Source organism: Heterodontus francisci, chromosome 2 (assembly GCF_036365525.1).
Source record: "Heterodontus francisci isolate sHetFra1 chromosome 2, sHetFra1.hap1, whole genome shotgun sequence".
NCBI classification, from domain to species: Eukaryota; Metazoa; Chordata; class Chondrichthyes; order Heterodontiformes; family Heterodontidae; genus Heterodontus; species Heterodontus francisci.
Genome location: NC_090372.1, coordinates 25,811,245 through 25,832,261, shown reverse-complemented (window position 1 = coordinate 25,832,261; position 21,017 = coordinate 25,811,245). Strand labels below are relative to the sequence as shown.

Sequence of the window (21,017 nt, the reverse complement as noted above, 5' to 3'; positions counted from 1 at the left end):
AAGGAAATTCTCAATTAAGATTAGCTCCCATTTTGGAATGCTGGGAATGAAGCATGTCCTCCAATAGCCTGGCATGCTTATACGAACATACGATATGGAGCAGGAGTAGGCCATTCGGCCCCTCAAGTCTACTCCACCATTCAATAAGATCACACTACATACGATTGGAGTGCTTCATTCTGAATGGCGAGAGGTCTTTTCAACGCAGAGGGTAAAGGGCCCAAGTGACCGGATAGCTACATGATGTGGATGAGTGCCAAAGTGAGTTTCAAAATTAAAGTAAGTCAGATTGAACCAATGTCCATTAGTTGGCAGAGAATTGAGATTTGCCCCAGATCACATAACTCAATTCCACTAGTCCCTCGCAATTACAGAAATGAGAGCATCTATGTGTGTTGGGGTGTGTGGGAAGTGGGTACATGGGGTGGGAAGGGAGGGCAAGGAAGGATGGGGATAAAATATGCCTGTTACCAGCCACATTGCTGTTTTATCCATCCCTACAATCATTCCTTCCAAATTCCTAGCATTAGCCTGGTTGTTCTTCTGTGTATCTTTCCCAATGTTGTTTTGAAGTTTCAATAAACCACATTTAATATTCTAAATGTGGCCACACCAATGATCTATTCAAGATTAAAATAATCTTTTTTCACTTATAATACTCTTGAGGTGTATCCTGTTGGCCATATACTTTCAGTGAATCAGCAAATTGTAATTGGGAAATTGTAAACACGAAGACAGCACATTGTATAATATGAGAATGCTACCCAAAAATCCTGGTTTTAATATCACCATTCAAAATGTCTGAACTGTAGAAGTGCAGTATTGGTTTTACAGATGGTCTCACACTGATCTGTCTCTTACTTTATAGTCAGTGTTTCAAGAATTCTGATATCATATTTTGGCCTGGAGTTTTCACTCAGTTGCACTGAATTTTTCAGCACAATTCCCCTGACATCGGCCTAACCGGTGCAAAAGATCTTGGAATCTTAAGTCCTAATTGCATTCAACGCGAATCAAGTTTCTGCAATCTTTGGCATTAATTTTAAAAACAATATGCTAGAAGCAGGCCCCACCCACAAAACCTGCCATGTTCTCCAGGATGAATTAATCACCATTGTGAGTTTCCACGAATTGTGCTCGTTTGCAGGCCTTTCAGGAGGCTCCAACAATTAAGCTGGATCTCTTAGGCATAAAGACACAATAAGTATATTTTGAAAGGTTTTGAATTCTTTTAAAGTTTACTAAGAAACTGATTACTGTCCCCCAACCTAGCTAGAAAATAGTTTTGTATATTTTTAAAAGTCATTTTCAGTAATTTAAAATCACGTTATTCACAGATTGTGGATTGACATTCTGATTTAAAATGCTTATTTTTTTTGTGATTGTCACACTTACATGATGTTCAGTGATTGAAATACAGAACCCAAACTGAAGAGTTATAAAATATTGACTTTTCCTTTAAAAAATAGGACTATGTGCTGCAAAATGGCCACTGAAGGTCAAATGACCTGGCCCTGTATATTCAAACTGTTTTAATGTCTAGTAAGGGAGAAAGGATAGATTTCAAGCTAAGAGGTGTCAATTACACCCATCTGGAACCCATTTTAATTATTTGGAGATACAGCACTGAAACAGGCCCTTCAGCCCACCGAGTCTGTGCCGACCAACAACCACCCATTTATACTAATCCTACATTAATCCCATATTCCCTACCACATCCCCACAATTCTCCTACCACCTGCCTACACTAGGGGCAATTTACAATGGCCAATTTACCTATCAACCTGCAAGTTTTTGCCTGTGGGAGGAAACCAGAGCACCCGGCGGAAACCCACACAGCCACGAGGAGAACTTGCAAACTCCACACAGGCAGTACCCAGAACTGAACCTGGGTTGCTGGAGCTGTGAGGCTGCTGTGCTAACCATTACACCACTGTGCCACCCAAGAGACAATTTTGAATTGAATGGTTTCTTCTGAAACAAAGAAGGTGTGAAGCAGCCACATCCTGGGCCATTGTTGGTTACCACAGGGAGGGGGCCCTGCGTCTCCCAGCAGAGGCAAGATGTGAGAGATTTTTGACCTTAAAAGATAGCTCTCTGGAGAGAGACAGTGAATCAGAACAAAAGCATGTCCCGCCAAGAGCTGTCCAGCAAAAGCCAAAGAAGGTGCCCTGTTGTGAATTCTACACTTCAACCTGTGCAGCAGAGAACTGAAAGTGATCCCCCATCTCTATATTGAAGTCTCAACTACCAAAGAAATCTACAAACAACACAGGCTGCAACTTTAAAAGAGAAATTCACCTCCGAGTAGGTTCAACAGGTTTACCGTGAACCCGGAAAACCTACCACACGTCAAACCACTTACCCCTTTTCGTGTGTGTGTGTGTGTGTGTGTGTGTGTGTGTGTGTGTGTGTGTGTGTGTGTGTGTGTGTGTGTGTGTGTGTGTGTGTGTGTGTGTGTTTAGGTGCGATTGCGACCATTCCGAAAATGAATATTACTCAATAAATAGTTAATCTTCTGTTTTAAACCTACAAGAAAACCTATCTCTGTCTGTTTATTTGACAGATAAAACAAAAGGGGTTAAAGCCCTAGAAACAAAAACACTTGCTGCAGTCACACCCCTTGCAATCTGGCCATAACAGTGATAAACCCATTTTTAGTTGTATTAGCCAAATTTTACCAAGTTACCACTCTTAAATAAATCATGTTTATTTTTTAAAGCAAATTTTTTAAAATTATATTTTAAACATTGGATCATAGCAGGTTTTGCTTTTGGTAATTTGCAAGTGAGTTTAAGAACAAAGAACAAAGAAAATTGCAGCACAGGAACAGGCCCTTCGGCCCTCCAAGCCTGCGCCGATCCAGATCCTCTATCTAAACCTGTCGCCTATTTTCTAAGGGTCTGTATCTCTTTGCTTCCTGCCCATTCATGTATCTGTCTAGATACATCTTAAAATACGTTATCGTGCCTGCGTCTACCATCTCCGCTGGCAACGCGTTCCAGGCACCCACCACCCTCTGCGTAAAGAACTTTCCATGCATATCCCCCCTAAACTTTTCCCCTCTCACTTTGAACTCGTGACCCCTAGTAATTGAATCCCCCACTCTGGGAAAAAGCTTCTTGCTATCCACCCTGTCTATACCTCTCATGATTTTGTACACCTCAATCAGGTCCCCCCGCGACCTCCGTCTTTCTAATGAAAATAATCCTAATCTACTCAACCTCTCTTCATAGCTAGCGCCCTCCATACCAGACAACATCCTGGTGAACCTCCTCAGCACCCTCTCCAAAGCATCCACATCCTTTTGGTAATGTGGCGACCAGAACTGCACGCAGTATTCCAAATGTGGCCGAACCAAAGTCTTATACAACTGTAACATGACCTGCCAACTCTTGTACTCAATACCCCGTCCGATGAAGGAAAGCATGCCGTATGCCTTCTTGACCACTCTATTGACCTGCGTTGCCACCTTCAGGGAACAATGGACCTGAACACCCAAATCTCTCTGTACATCAATTTTCCCCAGGACTTTTCCATTTATTGTATAGTCCACTCTTGAATTGGATCTTCCAAAATGCATCACCTCGCATTTGCCCGGATTGAACTCCATCTGCCATTTCTCTGCCCAACTCTCCAATCTATCTATATTCTGCTGTATTCTCTATAGCTTTATAGCTCTTTATAGCTCTATAGCTGTATAGCTTTGAGCAGCTATTCAGAGAAAAACACTTTTCAATAAGACCAATATGAATGATATAAAGCAACGATCTACAAGGAAGGGGTTTTGCACCATCTTGGACGCAATTTGTGCTGGAATCGCAGATTGCACCCCATTGCCTCACTGAAGCCTTAACCCCACAAGGGATAGGTTGCAGCAAGTCCTTTGTAACATTTTCCATTTGACACATCACAAGAAAAGAGTCAATAAATTGTGGAGAACTTTCACAAATTTGTCTTTGAAAATAATTATTTTGGCAAGCTGAGTATCAACAGGAGAGTGAGGGAGATTTTCCTGTGTTTGCAGCTGGTTACAGACCCAGGAGATTCTCCCCTGAGATTTCTCAGGTAGAGTCAGTGTCGTAATTGAACAGCACGGTACCAGTTGGCTGAGGGTCAGTAGAGGGTAAACTTGTTGTGAAGAGGAGGGCAATCAGTACAGCTGTGAACTGAGCCATGTTGATAGACATTCTGATGATCTCCCTGCAGAAGCAAAAAAAGAAAACACACCGTGGTTACATGTGTTTGTCTGATGTTGACACTGCTGCCTACTTTAAAACTGGATCGTTAGCTTTTTGTTGCAAATAGAGTGTTGATCATCTGGCGATTTCATGCACCCAGCAAAACCTCAGCTCTCCACACAACCCTATAGTCAAGTACACAGCAAATGCACCTTTCCTGTGCTTTCATTAGCACAGTTTCATCTGTTTGTTTCCAAAGAAGAATCTTTCATTAAGTACATGATGAATGTTTCTTTAAGTTTTCACTTCATAGCTCCCATTCACATTGTTGCACGTGGCAACCTAGTCATTTACTGGACTATTGTAGTGGGGCTAGCCACAACAAATAACTTGTTCACACACCCTTTCAATTGTTTTATATTACCCTAGCAATATAAATGTGTAACAACATTACTTACTCAACAACGTAACTTCTGTCACATTGTGCCCTCCCTGTGCTGGCAGCTGAGGTGAAGGCAAGCTGGTGAACCTGTTGCCCCATGGCCTGAGATGACTTTATTGGGCGTCCTCTGAGGCCTGGAGGGCTCCAGTTGGCTGAGGGGTTTCTGCACAGGTGCAGGAGCCTCCTCAGTCATCGTAGCCGGAGTCACTGGCAGAGGGGCTGAGGAGCCACTGTCCACACTCAGAGCGCCCTAAAGGGCGTCCCCAGATGTGGTGGTCAGCTTCTCCTCCTCCCTTTCAAAACTCACTCGAACTTCCCTGCTGACCATAAAAGGACGAGGACCTAGGGAAGACAGCAGGTGCCTCAACCCCTCGCAATTTGCCACTGCTGCATTGAACTCATGGCCAAGGCGAGGGTATGCAGGTCTGCACGTATCTCTGGGATCTGGCTTTCCAGGAGGGTTTCCAACCTCCTGATGGAGGAAGCCATGCATTCACATGCCTGAGACATGGCAGCACTCATGGCTTAGATGGAGTCCTTCATCTTCCTTACATGCTGCACATTGCCTCTGGCAGTTCCACCAGATGTTCCCTTACCTCTGTCTACAATTCCAGCATATTCTGTGCTGCCGATACCAGAGGCTCGTCATCAGCCAGGGGCTCAGCATGGGCCAGGCCTCTCACAGTCCTCCGACTGTCAGTGGCCTCACCTGTCACAACCTCAGTCAGCTGCTCAGACGTGTGTGTGGTGCTCTCATCCACTTGTGACCCTGTATCTAAGCCTGAGCGCATACCCATCGATGCGACAGTATCTGCGCTGGTGGAGGGTGCAGGGGAACGGTGTGAAGGTGTACCCTCTGAGGATATCAGTGGTGGAGGCAAAAGCCCTCAAACCATTTAAAAGGTGGGATTCGATTGGGCGGCACAGGGTCTCCAGTCAGCAGCACAGCGGCACAAAGGCAAAGCAGCAGCAAACTCACTAAGTGAAGCAGCAGTTCAAGAAGGGCTGGCAAGGTTTTAAATATGGCATCAGCACCTGCGTTCATCTCTGCTGACGATGCCGTTGGCATCTCGTCGCCCACCCCATCCTCCAATGGGATGGGCCTGCACCTCCTGTGTTCCACTGGGCTGGCTGCACAGGTGACGTGTGGCGATGCTACCCTCATCCGGTCCTGCCACCGGGACCCACGATGGGCTGATAAAATTCAGCCCTTACAGTGAGCTCCAGAAGCTCCAAGAGCAATTGAGTCCTATTCCAGTTTTACAATATCTTCCTAGTACTGGCTTCTGTTACTTATTTTGTTGGGATTTTTAACAGAAAAGAATTGCTTGTGTTTATTTCAAATCTTTTGGCGATTTCCCCCACCTCCCCCCACCCCGCCCCCCCCCCAACCAATAGTTTCTAATGTTTGTATGGAATCTAAGCAGTTGAATATTCTAAAAAGAAAGACTTGTGTTTAAATAGCACCTTTCACAATCTCAAAAAATGACAAAGCGCTTTACAACCAATGAAGTACTCCTAAAGTGTAGTCACTGTTGTAATGTAGGAAACATGACAGCTAATTTATGCACAACAAGATCCCACAAAACGGTAATGAGATAAATGACCAAATAATCTGTGGCTTAGTGATGCTGATTGAGGACTGAAATATTTGCTAAGATGGGAAAGATTGGAGAGAACTCTCTGCTCTTCCTTGAATAGTACCATGGGATCTTTTATGCCCACCTGAGATTGTGGATGGGGCCTTGGTTTAACATCTCATCTGAAAGACGGCACTGCTGACTATGTAACTCTCCCTCAGTACTGCACTGGAGTAGCAGCCTAAATTTTTGCTCAAATCTCTGGAGCACTTTAGTTCACCAGATGTTTGACTAAAACTGAACTGTTTCCAAGATTTCAGCAGAACAGGAATAGCTGACAAAAAAGTAGCAACTGTGAAATCATACTCTTACCATCCAAACTTTTGACAACAGTAACAACTTGTATTTACATTTTGCTTTTAATAAAACATTCTAAAGGTGCTTCACAGGAGCATCATAAAGCAAAATTTGACACTGAGCCATATAAGGAGATATTAGGGCAGATTCTATTACCACATTCGTATGACAGGAGAATCTTATAATGGGACGTCTAGTTTTGCTCTCCATTTGATGGCTTCCTGAGATGCTGAACGGAGAAATGAGGTGCCTCCCACGACAGATCTTAGTGGGCAGGTTGATGTGATGTGTTCTATAATCTGGTGCTCATTGCTACAATCTTACTTCGGATTGTCTCTCATCTAACACTGAAGGAGCAGGTGGCCGCATCGTTCATGACCTGTGCAGGTTCGGTTGAGTGCTGTCCACTATCTTCAAGGGAGGTTGAAGCCAGATATCTCAGAGGGTTGGAAAAGATTACAGAGATATGGAGGGCTGGGGCCATGGTGAGATTTGAAACAAGGATGAGAATTTTAAAAAACAATGCGTTGCTTAATCGGGAACCAGTATAGATCAATGAGAACAGGGGTGATAGAAGAACACGACTTAGTATGAGTAAGGACACGGGCAGCAGAATTTTGGATGACCTTAAGCTTATGGAGCATAGAATGTGGGAGGCCAGTCAGGAGTGCATTGGAATAATCAAGTCTACCCTAGATATCCTGAAATATAAGGGTCAAGCACAGCTCCAGTACCTTCCTGCTCTTATGTACTGTCACCCTTTGAATTTACTCCTACACACATATCCATACAAAGATCATCCACAGCTGAGACACCTCCCTGTCCTCCCTCCATCCACCTTAAACAATTACCTTTGCAACCAAAAATGGAAAATTCTAATTCATATCCAGTTTTAGCTCTGGGTTTTGTTATATCTATTCACACATTTCCTCTTCAAACTCAACTCCTACAAGTCAACAAGTTTGTATAATTTTAAGCAATAGAGCATTTAATCCCAGAGACTATTTCCATTGATAAGATAGTGACTATTACACAATCGACTATTGACATGCTGTTCTCCCTTCGTCAGATACAGGAGAAATGCCGTGAACAACAGATGCCCCTCTACATTGCTTTCATTGATCTCACCAAAGCCTTTGACCTCGTCAGCAGACGTGGTCTCTTCAGACTACTAGAAAAGATCGGATGTCCACCAAAGCTACTAAGTATCATCACCTCATTCCATGACAATATGAAAGGCACAATTCAACATGGTGGCTCCTCATCAGAGCCCTTTCCTATCCTGAGTGGTGTGAAACAGGGCTGTGTTCTCGCACCCACACTTTTTGGGATTTTCTTCTCCCTGCTGCTTTCACATGCGTTCAAATCCTCTGAAGAAGGAATTTTCCTCCACACAAGATCAGGGGGCAGGTTGTTCAACCTTGCCCGTCTAAGAGCGAAGTCCAAAGTACGGAAAGTCCTCATCAGAGAACTCCTCTTTGCTGACGATGCTGCTTTAACATCTCACACTGAAGAATGCCTGCAGAGTCTCATTGACAGGTTTGCGTCTGCCTGCAATGAATTTGGCCTAACCATCAGCCTCAAGAAAACGAACATCATGGGGCAGGATGTCAGAAATGCTCCATCCATCAATATTGGCGACCACGCTCTGGAAGTGGTTCAAGAGTTCACCTACCTAGGCTCAACTATCACCAGTAACCTGTCTCTAGATGCAGAAATCAACAAGCGCATGGGTAAGGCTTCCACTGCTATGTTCAGACTGGCCAAGAGAGTGTGGGAAAATGGCGCACTGACACGGAACACAAAAGTCCGAGTGTATCAGGCCTGTGTCCTCAGTACCTTGCTCTACGGCAGCGAGGCCTGGACACCGTATGCCAGCCAAGAGCGACGTCTCAATTCATTCCATCTTCGCTGCCTTCGGAGAATACTTGGCATCAGGTGGCAGGACTATATCTCCAACACAGAAGTCCTTGAAGCGGCCAACATCCCCAGCTTATACACACTACTGAGTCAGCGGCGCTTGAGATGGCTTGGCCATGTGAGCCGCATGGAAGATGGCAGGATCCCCAAAGACACATTGTACAGCGAGCTCGCCACTGGTATCAGACCCACCGGCCGTCCATGTCTCCGTTATAAAGACGTCTGCAAACGCGACATGAAATCGTGTGACATTGATCACAAGTCGTGGGAGTCAGTTGCCAGCATTCGCCAGAGCTGGCGGGCAGCCATAAAGACAGGGCTAAATTGTGGCGAGTCGAAGAGACTTAGTAGTTGGCAGGAAAAAAGACAGAGGCGCAAGGGGAGAGCCAACTGTGCAACAGCCCCAACAAACAAATTTCTCTGCAGCACCTGTGGAAGAGCCTGTCACTCCAGAATTGGCCTTTATAGCCACTCCAGGCGCTGCTTCACAAACCACTGACCACCTCCAGGCGCGTATCCATTGTCTCTCGAGATAAGGAGGCCCAAAAGAAATTACACAAAGGTTCCAGATAGGAAGCAATGGCACTACTTACAGCAGCTCGTTCTAATCATGTAGTCAGCACTGCACCCACTCCAGATGATTTGTAGAAATGTCCTTAAATAAGCACTGTGGAGAAGTGCAAAATATGTTAGTAACAGCTGAAGATTTCACTATTCATGGGGGATCTATCCAAAATGACAGCAGCTTGTAAATCTGCAAATATTTCTCTTATCATTAAGGCCCAGATTTTACAGTCAGCCTTGAAGAAAGTTACCCACAAAGATCTAGCAATCTCTGTGGCATGGATTTCACCTTTCCGATGTTAATTTGATTCTCTGGGATTCTCGGGGACCTCCATCATCCAGCAACAGTGATGTCATCAAGTAGGTTAAGCAAGCAATCACATCAAAGCATTCTCACAGACAGCAAACTGAAGTAAAATGAACTGATTATCCTTCACTTTTGAATCATTTTGCAGAGTGCGAAATAAAGATTGGAAAAAACACATGAGATTAAGGTAGAAGCTGAAATATCATCAACAAACATTTTTTAAAATGATTATATTAGAAATATATGGAATTTGAATCATAATGGGAGAAATTTGACATTCCACAAATATAACATTAGTCTTTCAGGGCCAAAGAGGTTGTTCAGCAGTAATCAGCAGTATGCTGTCAAAAATGCAGTTACAATTCATTCAACAAGGCATAACCTTTTCAAGGGTTTTTACAATGAGACTAATAGTATGAGTGGAGGTTCATATCAAATCAAGAGACTTCTAATTGATTTCCATCTGTGGCAAATTCAACAGCATATCCTGTGGAAGGGCAGTGAATCACTAACAGCAATTTCTGGATTTCCACTTTTAATTGAGCATCTGTGGACTCTTGAAATTGCTATCAGTTTCATAATTGTGATGACAGCAGAAGCTGTCAGTTTTGCCATCATTCCAACTCCAAAAATCAGGCTATTTTTAGAGGAATTCAAACATTTCAATCTAATTACTGATGTTTGTATAGAAAAGTAAAATGTTTAATTGCTCGATAAAATATAATTAATCTCCTGTGACATGGCAGAAAAATGAAAGAGAAGATATGCATCTCTTTCTCCCCTTGTAATTGTCTCACTCTTTGGGCTGAATTTTCAATTGCCCGCAGGGGTGAATTTAGGTGCGGGCGGGCCCGGAAGATTTTGCACTCAGATGGCATCACTGGTTCCCGATGCCTCAGGAATGTGATGCGATTTTCAAAGGGAGAGCGGGAGCAGGCAGCCAACAACCCACACACTTCCAATGAATTGCTTGTTGAGATTGTTGTAGAGCTCATTAGGGTTCTGGGGAGCAACAGTTTGGAATTTTCAGTTGAGAAGCACGGAGAAAAATGGGGGGGTCTGGGACATGTTAGGGCATAGCTGTCAGGAGCACAGTGGGGAACCATTAGTGCTCATGGCTGCACTGTGCAAAAGTTGTATAAAATGGGAGATTTAAACTCATTGCTCATGCAGTGGCACAGTGTTGCCATCACTGGTACTGAGAGGCTTGCCTTTGTGAGGCGTGAGTGTTTGGATGCTTGAGAGGGACGTAAGGCTGCTGGCATCACTTGGGCATCAGAAGTGGGTTGAGGAAGACCTGATAAACAAACGAGCAGCAGGTGAAACTGTTGAGATGGGAGCAGGCTGCTCTGACATTGGACAGAGAAGAGAGGAAGAGTTTCAGCAGATGCATCCTCCTGGTCAGGTGGAGGCGCTACCCACAACATCGGGCATAGCGCCCAAGAGTCAGCTACCTGCAAATGACCATAGAAGACTGCGCCTATCCAACCAGTTTGTGCTTGTGTCCATAACAACCTGAGGCCTCGCAGTAGCCGAGGCACTCCCCTACCTGCAGCTGTCAAGGTCACCACTGGCCCTCTGCTCACCTTGCTGCTCCATTTTCAAAGACATCGGCAAGCCCAGTCATGGCTGCCATATAAAATCACGTTCTGTCACGATTTCCTGCCTCCAGCCCATGCCTGTGCCACTCATTAGGCCCTGAACCCGCCTCTGGGCCAAATAGGACCCAGAAATGATTTGTGACCCCGGATCCGCAATGTTTACCATTCACTGCCTGTCTGTTTTTAACTCTTTTTTGGCTGTGGCTCTGGCTCCATCTTTCTCTCCCTCTTTATGGTGCCGAGGTACTGAGACTGATGGTTGACCTCCCGCTCTCACCCCAGCATAAGTCAGAGCTGGTGCGTGTCGGTCACACGCCCAACTTGTTCTCCACTCCACCTCGTGGGCAATGAAATTGGTTTTCAGCTGTGAACACACAATGTCGAATGTTCTTTTCCATTGAAGTCTGTGGCTGATGACCAATTTCACCATAGGCTGTTTTCTGGATTTAAATTATTTAAGAATGGGGGGAGCAGGAATCTCAGTCAAGCGAAGCCCATTGAATGTAGCACTGGTTGCAGTAGTCAAACCCTTTCCGTCTAACACATGGCCTGCCTACGACCATGAACAGTTTGCACCATGAACCACCTAACCCCCCCCCCCCCCCCCGTTATCTACATGATAATTGCCAAACCCACCTTTTAGAGATTCTCTGAACTTGAGGGGCAATCTAGCCATGCTGAATGCTGATTTTGCATGGGCGCTCAGCCAGGCTAGTACCTGGAATGCAGAATCACCAGAAAATGAGAAACCACTGCCATGTCGTTTGCATGTAATTTAAATGCTCTCATTGTTTCAGGCTGCAACATCCCACCCCCATCTGTTTGGCCTCAGCAAGTGCCCAACATGGACAAACCAACAGAGAGCCAGCTGTATGGATCCTCAACCCTATAACCCTTTCCCTAACAACTGGTTCACCTAGGATATTAGGAACAGGAAACTGGTACAGAATATCTGTTATCATTTCTCTTCAACAACTGGTTTGAGATAAAACAGAAAATGCTGTAAATAATCACCAGGTCAGGCACCCTCTGTGGAGGCAGACACAGAGTTAACGTTTCAAGTCGTGAACTTTCATCACAACAGGCAAAAGTTAGAAATGTGAGTTTTGAGCAAGTGAAAGGGGGGAGGGAGGGAAGAAAACCAAAAGGGAAGGTCTGTGACATGTTGCAGGGCAGAAGAGATTAAATGACAAAAGGTTTCATGGTATAAAGACAGAAAGCCAAGTAAAGAAACAAAACGCGTGTCAGGTTGAGCTGTAAATGGCAAAAATAGCAGCCATCCAAATACAAAGTAAAAGGATTAAGAAAGAAATGCTGGGGGGCAGGTGGGGATGGGGAGGTGGTAGGGAGGTAAACAAACCAGCATAAAAAAATGAAAAAAGACAAAAATGGGAGCAGAGGTTATGATCTAAAATTGTTGAGCCCAGAAGGCTGTGAAGAGCCCAGTTGAAAGGCGAAGTGCTGTTCCTCAAGCTTCATTGGAACACTGTAGCAGGCCAAGAACAAAAAGGTCAGAATTTTTTTTTTATTCATTCCTAGGATGTGGGTGTCACTGGCTAGGCCAGCGTCTATTGCCCATCCCTAATTGCCCCTGAACTGAGTGGATTGCTAGATCATTTCAGAGAGCATGTAAGAATCAACCACATTGCTGTGGGTCTGGAGTCACATGTAGGCCAGACCAGGTAAGGACAGTAGATTTCCTTCCCTAAAGGACATTAGTGACCCAAATGGGTTTTTATAAAAATTGACAATAGCCATCATCATTAGATTAGCTATTTTTAATTCCAGATTTTTTTATTAATTGAATTCAAATTCCACCTTCTGCCATGGTGGAATTCATAATACCTTGGGTCTCTGGGTTATTAATTCAGTGAGAATACCACTACACCACCGCACCCCCCCCCCCCCCACAACAATGGGAGCAAAGTGGCGAATTGAAATGACAACTGTTATGACAGTGCTTAAGTTTTTTTTTGTGGACTTATATTTAAATTGTGAAAATTTTATAAATGCTGGTCTTGGTGGGTTTTTTTTAAAAGTGGTTATCGGAATGTCTTTTGGGCTTGGTTTGTAAACAACCCTTACTGGAAGTCACCTGTCTTCGGATAAGTACCCAGCAGGGGCATTTTGACCTGAGAAAGATGTTTACAAAGAAGTGAGAGGTCAAGATTTATAAGGGTCAAGAGGTTTGACTCTTGAGAGATTGTTTTTGGTTTCACTTTGGACAGTCAATTGGGATATGGCCAGTGTTTTGAAAAGGAGTTAAAAAATCAACTTGTCAAGGACAAACCCCAACTCAGCCTTTTCCAGCTCTTTGAAAAGCCTGCCAGTTTTTCCATCTCCTTGAGAAGTTCTTAGAAGCGAGTGAAAGAAATAGAGAAATTGATGCTGCATTCATCCTTAAAGGCCTGCCTGAAACCTCTGTTCTGCATTTCTTCTGAGATGCAGGAAAAACCTGCTGGATAAATCCTCGACACCACCTGAATGAATTGCTCCAGAAAAGGATCCAGTGATCCGTCACCGTATAACTGGACGCCAGACAAAAAAAAAGGAACATCTGACTTCTTTCCATATCTTCTGTTTTTCTTCAAGAATAAGCAAGTATTTGGCCAAAGTATTCTTTTTCTTTTTTTTTTGTAACAGAGCTCTGAAGAGAAAATCTCTTTATTTTTTGGTTAACCGGTGTTTGTGTGTGTGTCTAAGGTAAAAGGGAACTTTCATATTTCAATCTGTGTTAATGCTTTGCTTTGTTATTGGTTATCTCTTGTTTTATAATAAACTGATAATTTTGTTGTTTGTTAAAGAAACCTGGTTGGTGTATTTTATTCTGGGACAAAAATAGAGTCTATGATTGACCATATTGGTAACTGGGTAAACATTTCAATATATGTTGTGACCTGTGGAGAAGTGGAGCTAGAAAAAACAGTGCACTCCTCTCACCTCGGTCGTAACACCAACGACAGGAAGCTTGGTGTAATGCTTGTGGACCGAACGGAGGTGTTCCGCAAATCGTTCACCCAATCTGCGGTTAGTGTCCCCAATGAAGAGACCACATCGTGAGCAGCGAATACAGTATACTAAATTGAAAGAAATACAAGTAAATCGCTGCTCACGATGTGGTCTCCTCTATACTGGGGAGACTAAATGTAGATACAGTGACTGCTTTGAAAAGCACCTCCGTTCAGTCCGCAAGCGCAACTCCAAGCTTCCTGTCACTTGCCATTTCAATTCACCACCTTGCTCCCATTCCAACCTTTCTGTTCTTGGCCTGCTACAGTGTTCCAATGAAACTCAACGTAAACTCGAGGAAAAGCACCTCACCTTTCAACTGGGCACTTTACAGCCTTCCGGATTCAACATTGAGTTCAACAATTTTAGATCATAACCTCTGCCCCCATTTTTGTCTTTTTTTTGGCTGGTTCATTACCCTGCCCTACCCCATCACCAGCCCCCACCCCCCGCCCCCCACAACACCAGTTGCTTTCTTAATCCCTTTACTTTGTGTTTGGATGGCTGCTATTCTGCCATTTACAGTTCATCCTGACAACACCTTTTGTTTTTTGTACCATGAAACCTTTTGTCATTGAATCTCTTCTGCCCTCCACCCTATCACAGACCTTCCCTTTTGCTCCTCTTCTCACCCCCTTCCCCCTTTCCACTTGCTCAAAACTTATCACATTTTTAACTTTTGCCAGATCTGATAAAAGGTCACGACCTGAAATGTTGGGCTCGATTATAAGGAGCCCGCGACATCAGGATCCGTAGTGGGGTGGGGGGGGGGCGCCTGAAGATGGCCCCGATGAGGCCCAGCACGGACCCTGACACTGGCAGGGCACAGCCCAATATTACTGGCGTGGGTGAGGCCTCGTGGCGGCCCCCCCCCACCCCCGCCGCTCGGCAATGGGACCACTATTTAAATATTTAAATAAATCAAAATAACTGAATTAATTAATTTTACATCTTCTGATCTCCCGCCGTGATCTTCAGACCAGCGGCCGGCACTGTTGCGCCTTCAGATCCCCGTCCGGGGAAACGAGGCGGAACACTTGTGGGGAGGAGGGTAAGTAAGTTTATCAGTGTGGTGGCTGGGGATGGGGTCAAATTAGCATCAGAGTTGTAGGGATGGTGGGAAGGATTGAAGTTGAAAGTTTGTGCTGTTTAGGGGGTAGGTCAGATGGTAAAGATAAGTGTTTTGGAGGGAAAGGACAAATAATTAATTTAATTGTTATTGGGGGGGGTGAAGGAAGGGCAAAAGAGATGCATTTATTTAATTTCATTCAATCTCTCTTTAAATATTTAAAGTAGCTGGTAGGGCTAACAGCCCTTTAAAAATGGCGTCAGCGCCTGTGCACAGACAGCTGACGCCATTGCCGGGGATGGACAGCCCGCTACCTCCATGTGATTGATGGGGGGGGGGGTCCACCGGGCTATTTAAATGAGCCGCCGCGCTAGGAATCGCGTTGGCTCTTTGGCGTGCGGCCCCCGCCCCCCCATGGGCTTATAAAATTCAACCCGTTAACTCTTCACTTCAAATTGTCTTTGCAAAAGCCTCCATCCTCCCTACTTCAACTAATTCTTTCAGCATGTCCCTGTACTCCTTTCTCCCTCATGTACTTATATAGCTTCCCATTTAAATGCATCTATGCTATTTGCCTCAACCGCTCCCAGTGGTAACAAGTTCCATATTCCAACCAATTTCGGTAAAGAAATTTTTCCTGAATTCTTTTTTGGATTTATTCATCCTATCTTATTTTTATGACCCCTCATTTAAATCTTCCCCACAAATGGAAACATGTTTTCTCCATCTGTCATATCAAACCCCTTCATATTTTTAAGACCTTTATTAGGTCACCCCTCAACCTTCTCTTTTCTAGAGAAAGAGAGCCTGTTCAATACTTCCTGATAGTTTTATCCTCTCAGTTCTTGTATCATCTTTCTGTCCAATGTTGCCAGGATGTAAATGGCATTAATCACATCATATTGTAATTTGCATGGTATCTGAATATCCATGCTCATATTTGGGCAGAGGTCATTGACACCTCTATTGGTTAGAGCAAAAAAATCCCAAACATGGCAGGTGCACTAAGACTCGGCACAGAGGTTCCCAAAGAAATTTCCGGGCCATTCCTCTGGCATCACTTCAATGGAAAATTCTGGCTCTCCACTTTTCCAGAGGGAACTTTTAGCACCACACCAAAAAGAAATTGTGAAAGTATGGTTTGTCTTAAGTCCAGATATGAAACTTCATGTGAACTTCATTCTGTCCTCTGAAACAGATCACCAGCTCAAGTTCATGGCATTTGGAACATTCTAATTCTTGGAAATTTAGAGAAGCAGGAAATTAACTTCTCCTGACCCCAGGCTACAGTAACTCTTGAAAGAGCCCATAAACAGCAGGACTGAAATCTGAATGGTCCCAAATGGCCCACATTAAATTTAAATAAATATCCAAATATGATAAATATATCTAACTATTATTGTTATGGGAATGTGCATGACATCTTGACAACTCTGTCATCCAAAGTCCTTGCAGAGCCATCAACCTCTTCAGATTCCACCCCTGCTGTCCTCAAAAGTTTTTTTTGGCTCCCTCACAAGAGTTCAAAAAGATTCTGTCCCAATAAGTAACAGCAGAGGCATTTCCTATCTCCCAACTAACTGCCATTCCCAAAGACTGGTGTCTCGATATCTATTGCAATGCTTCTTCAGGAACATCGGAAACAACTGAATTGGTCTTCAGATGATATTGGTTAGTGATCTGATTTCAGCTATTACAACTGGCACTTTCTTACAACATTATTTAGGCAGACAGACGTGCTCCTCCAATTAATTGAACACTGTACATCTCCTGTACAGAGCAAGTAGATTAGTGCACTGCAGGATTAATAATTACCTTTTTAGCAAATATTTTGCACTGACATATGACAGTAGATTTTCCTCTTAGGGACATTAAATAATTGCCTGGGCTGGGCATAATGGGACAATCAGGCAGAGACAATCAGAGACATTACAGTATTGTCCACCAGCCCGATCTTCCTCCATTCACTTATCTCAATGGTTATTTAATTCCCTAGAGCAAATGGAAAATCTCTACCCTTTGAATGGCTTCTGTATGTGTCAGCTGTGGTTCAGTTGGTAGCACTCTTACCTTTGACTCAAAAGTTTCAGGATTCAAGTGCTACTCCGGGACCTGGGCACAAAAATCTAGCCCAATGCATTGGTGCAGCACTGAGGGAGTGCTGTGCTGTCTTTCAAAGAAGATGTTAAACCAAGGCACTGTCTGCCCTCTCAGGTGGACATAATAAATTATATGGCACTATTTTGAAGAAGAGCAAGGGAGTTATCCCCAGTGTCGTGACCAATATGTATCCCTCAATTAACATCACAAAAACATATTATCTGGTCATTAACACATTGCTGTTTGTGGGAGCTTGCTGTGTGCAAAATAGCTACCAATTTTCCTACATTACTTAATTGACTGTTAAGCACTTCGAGATGTCTGGTGATCATGAAAAACGCTGTAGAAATGCAAGTCTTTCTTTTGTTTTGTATGTCCCTTACTGCTTTGAAAGGCATAAAAAATATCAAAATTATTTTTAATTTTTAGCAGTATTTCATATAAAATTCATATTCCCATAGATGCTTTTCAGTTAATATTGATTGCATGAACTATATTAGGAAATCTAGCAAGAAAGTTTTTTTACAAATACCATTTATAAACCGTGTAGAGCAATTTTTTAGTTACTGCCTATAAGTTAGAGTGTGAAGTAAATCTGTCAATCTGGGATTTGCATCGTGCTTGCTTGTTAATAATATATTGCAAACTGGATGATTTTTAATTTAATTTTACTTTTTTGACTTTCTTTATAATATCACAGTTCATTATATGAGATTTTAACCCCAACTCTTTTAATCGACACCTCACCTTCATATCCTCATCTCCCTTGTTAGAAACCTGTCGTAAATTGTATTCACCCTGGATTAGGCGAGCTAGTGTAAAACTCTCCTTGAAATCAGTGACCACCTAACTTAACGATCCTCAGTCAACCAACCAAATTCTAAACATGAACATTAAAACAATTTGTTACTTTTTATTAAGAGAATTAAAGTTTCCAAGCACTTCCACCACCAGTGAATATATCACATGCAATTCCTTGGAACTCTTCTTTCTCAAGTTGTTCAGTTCCTACATATAGGAATCCTGAGGCATTTTAAGTTTTGTATTAAACTGTAGAATCCAATACAGAGATTACAACAATCAGACACCCACTGTCATTTTCCAGCGACCTCTGGGTTATTATTGTACTCTCATATAAACACCACGCAAGTTATTGTGCAACAAGTAAGCCAAACATTTTGCAAATTTAGTACCTGGGGTTACAAAAAAGAGTTCTAAAAGTTCTCCAATTGAACTTTTTTAAAAGCAGTTTCACAGTGTAATCTATACAACCAGTAAGTACAGTCTGGAATAGTTTCCAACCAGAAGAGACCCCGATCTCACTGACAGAATACAAGGCTGAGAAAAGTTTCCCCGGATACCCAGCCAGAGAGAAGTGCTGATTTTTCCTACCTGTCTGTCTCTACATGGGGGCTACACCGTCCTCACAACTTTTGCCAGTTGCACCTGCGGATGAAAAAATCTTAAGTTCCATTTACAATCTCAGCTCCCTGCCATGCAAGTGTGTGGTTTTAGTTCTTCTGTTGACTCCCCGGACCATAAGGGAAGCGAATTGAAGATAAACATCTCATTTTGAAGTTTTAACCAAACTTAACGTTATCACTGCATCTAGAAGCTTCTAAACAAATTCATTTCAAACCCATCAGATTGCATTAATAAATGTACAAATGGTCCATATATAATAACGTTACTGTAGCTAATTATGTCCCAGGATGGAAGTTCTCTGTAGCATCATAGCCTTTATCCAAGATATTGAATTAAACATCCACTTCCAAAACTCTCTTCATTATATATGTTCATTTAACCTGCAGGTGCAAAACTATACCTGCATTTCATAAAGGTATGAAACCTACATTAAAAACCTTACCTTCCTAAAGGATTAGACTGTACAAATCTGTCAGCTGAAAGGGTTGATTTACTGCATGGCACCTCAGCAGTGTTGGGCTGAGGTATCAAGCTCTGAAACTCATTTTAAAACTAGAACAAACCACACCTCCTCAACAGATCTCAGCAGAGACCTTGGCAACTTATCAGGGACACATCAGCAAATGATTAATAACCCAAACTTAACCATTCTTAGAAACCAGTCTGCATGTTCTGATTTCTGATTTTCAGAGTTTTTTTTTTTAACTAGTTCACCTCAATCAGATCCCATGGAATAACTGCCTTTAAAAAATCATGGTATGATTAAATAAGCCACTCATTTGTACTCTGTAGCTCTCACTGAAATCATGCATTTAAAAATAATTGCAAAGACATAATGCACAAGATTCCTTCACGTCCTCCATCCGCTCCATTTCCGAGTACAAATGCTGTTTACACTGGCATAAAGTAGAATTGTGCAGGATGCTTGGGGTAAGAGAGCTACAGAGATTTCAGTCCCACTCCACAGACTTGAGCACGTATCTAGGCTGACAGTCCAGTGCAGTACTCAGGGAGTACTGCACTGTGAGAGATGCCTTCATTCAGATGAGAGGTTAAACCGAGGCCTCGTCTGCTCTCTCAATGGGCGTAAAAGATCCTTTGGTACTATTTTGAAGATGATCAGGATGTTCTCCCATATTTGTCCCTCAAATATGAACCAACATCACTCAAGCAGATTATCTGGTCATTTATCACATTGCTATTTGTGAGGCCTTGCAGTGCACACGTTGGACTGAATTTAGTGACTCCGTTGTAGGTCCCGGTGGCAGACCTGCAAATGGGCGCTGTCTTCACTCGTCACGTGTGTGGCAGGCCCACTGTAATCATGTGGCGGATGGCCAATTACAATAGTGCAGGCACAGGGCCTGTACAATTACCGGGCGGGGGTGGGCTCGGAGATTATGTCATCAGTTGACCCCCTCAGCAGTAGCTGGCACCATATGTAAAGCACTGCTAGCCCTGCTTATATTGCTGCCTTTCAGTGAGGCAGTGAAGCTGGAGTACTGCTGGAACCTTTTTGATGGTACTTTGAATGATTGAACCCTCCTGTAGCTGCTAATTCCTGTGACTGCAACTCCTGAACCCTGCTGCACCAGGACTACCGACCAGCAGAACAGAGCCTGATAGAACTGTCACCATGCCCAAGGCAAGATACCGGGTGGACCCATAATTTAGCGATGCCTCCCTGCAGATTCTCCCCCAGGCTGTGTGAAAGATGGAAGATCCTCTTCCCCAGGGATGGCAAGGAGTCCCACCTGCCTGACCAAGCAAGCCTGGATGGAGGTCGCAGAGGAGATAAGCAGCTGTGGGGTCACCCCCCGCATACAGGTCCACTGCAGTAAGAGAGTCAACGACCTCCTTTGGTCTGCCAAGGTGAGTGATCCATACCCTCCTTTTGGGGCTAGCATGTGGCTGCGCGGGAGGCAGCGCAACATGGGGAAGAAGACACCACAAAGGTGCTGGCAATGGGGGGTGGGAGGCGGTCAGGCATCACCACGCCCTGGCAGATGCATGGGTGCATCTCAGCCAGAGGCCTCTTTCTTTCAAATCTCACCCCATTACCTCCCCTGACAGCACATATGGGGAGGACCCATGTAGGTAACCCCAGCAAGGGCAAGGGGCTGCAACTAGCAGAACTGTTATCTTGCTCTTTCTGCAAATTCATACTATGTCTCTCACTCCACTTGCAGGCCAAGCAGGTCCAATGAGGCAGGAGACCTCATTGACTGATGGAGGAATTGCTGACATACGGCTTCTCTCAACAGCTGAGGAAGAGGCACGAGTTAGTGGGCACTGAAGGCTCAATAGCAGATGGAGAGATTGGAGTCTCAGCGCAAGAGAGCAAAGATTGTGTTCAATCAGCATCCAACACACTTCTGCAGATGCACATCACACTTGGCTAGCATGACGAGATCTGCAATGCCTAACCCACAAATGCTTGTGTTCTGTCATGAAGGCGTTCA

The 21,017-nt window shown here is 43.8% G+C and overlaps 1 protein-coding gene across 1 annotated transcript in view; it reads right to left on the bottom strand.

The window, feature by feature from the left end:
* The window catches only part of LOC137383331 (collagen alpha-6(VI) chain-like), a 133,782-nt gene extending 114,698 nt beyond the window's left edge, over nucleotides 1-19,084 (bottom strand). The window contains exons 1-4 of the mRNA XM_068056026.1: nucleotides 18,998-19,084; nucleotides 18,523-18,576; nucleotides 9,074-9,147; nucleotides 4,103-4,203 (exon numbers count right to left, since the gene is read on the bottom strand). Of these exons, the coding sequence (XP_067912127.1) occupies nucleotides 4,103-4,190 (88 nt within the window). The 5' untranslated portion in view covers nucleotides 4,191-4,203; nucleotides 9,074-9,147; nucleotides 18,523-18,576; nucleotides 18,998-19,084. The remainder of the gene's footprint in view (nucleotides 1-4,102; nucleotides 4,204-9,073; nucleotides 9,148-18,522; nucleotides 18,577-18,997) is intronic.
* Nucleotides 19,085-21,017: the final 1,933 nt, after the last annotated feature.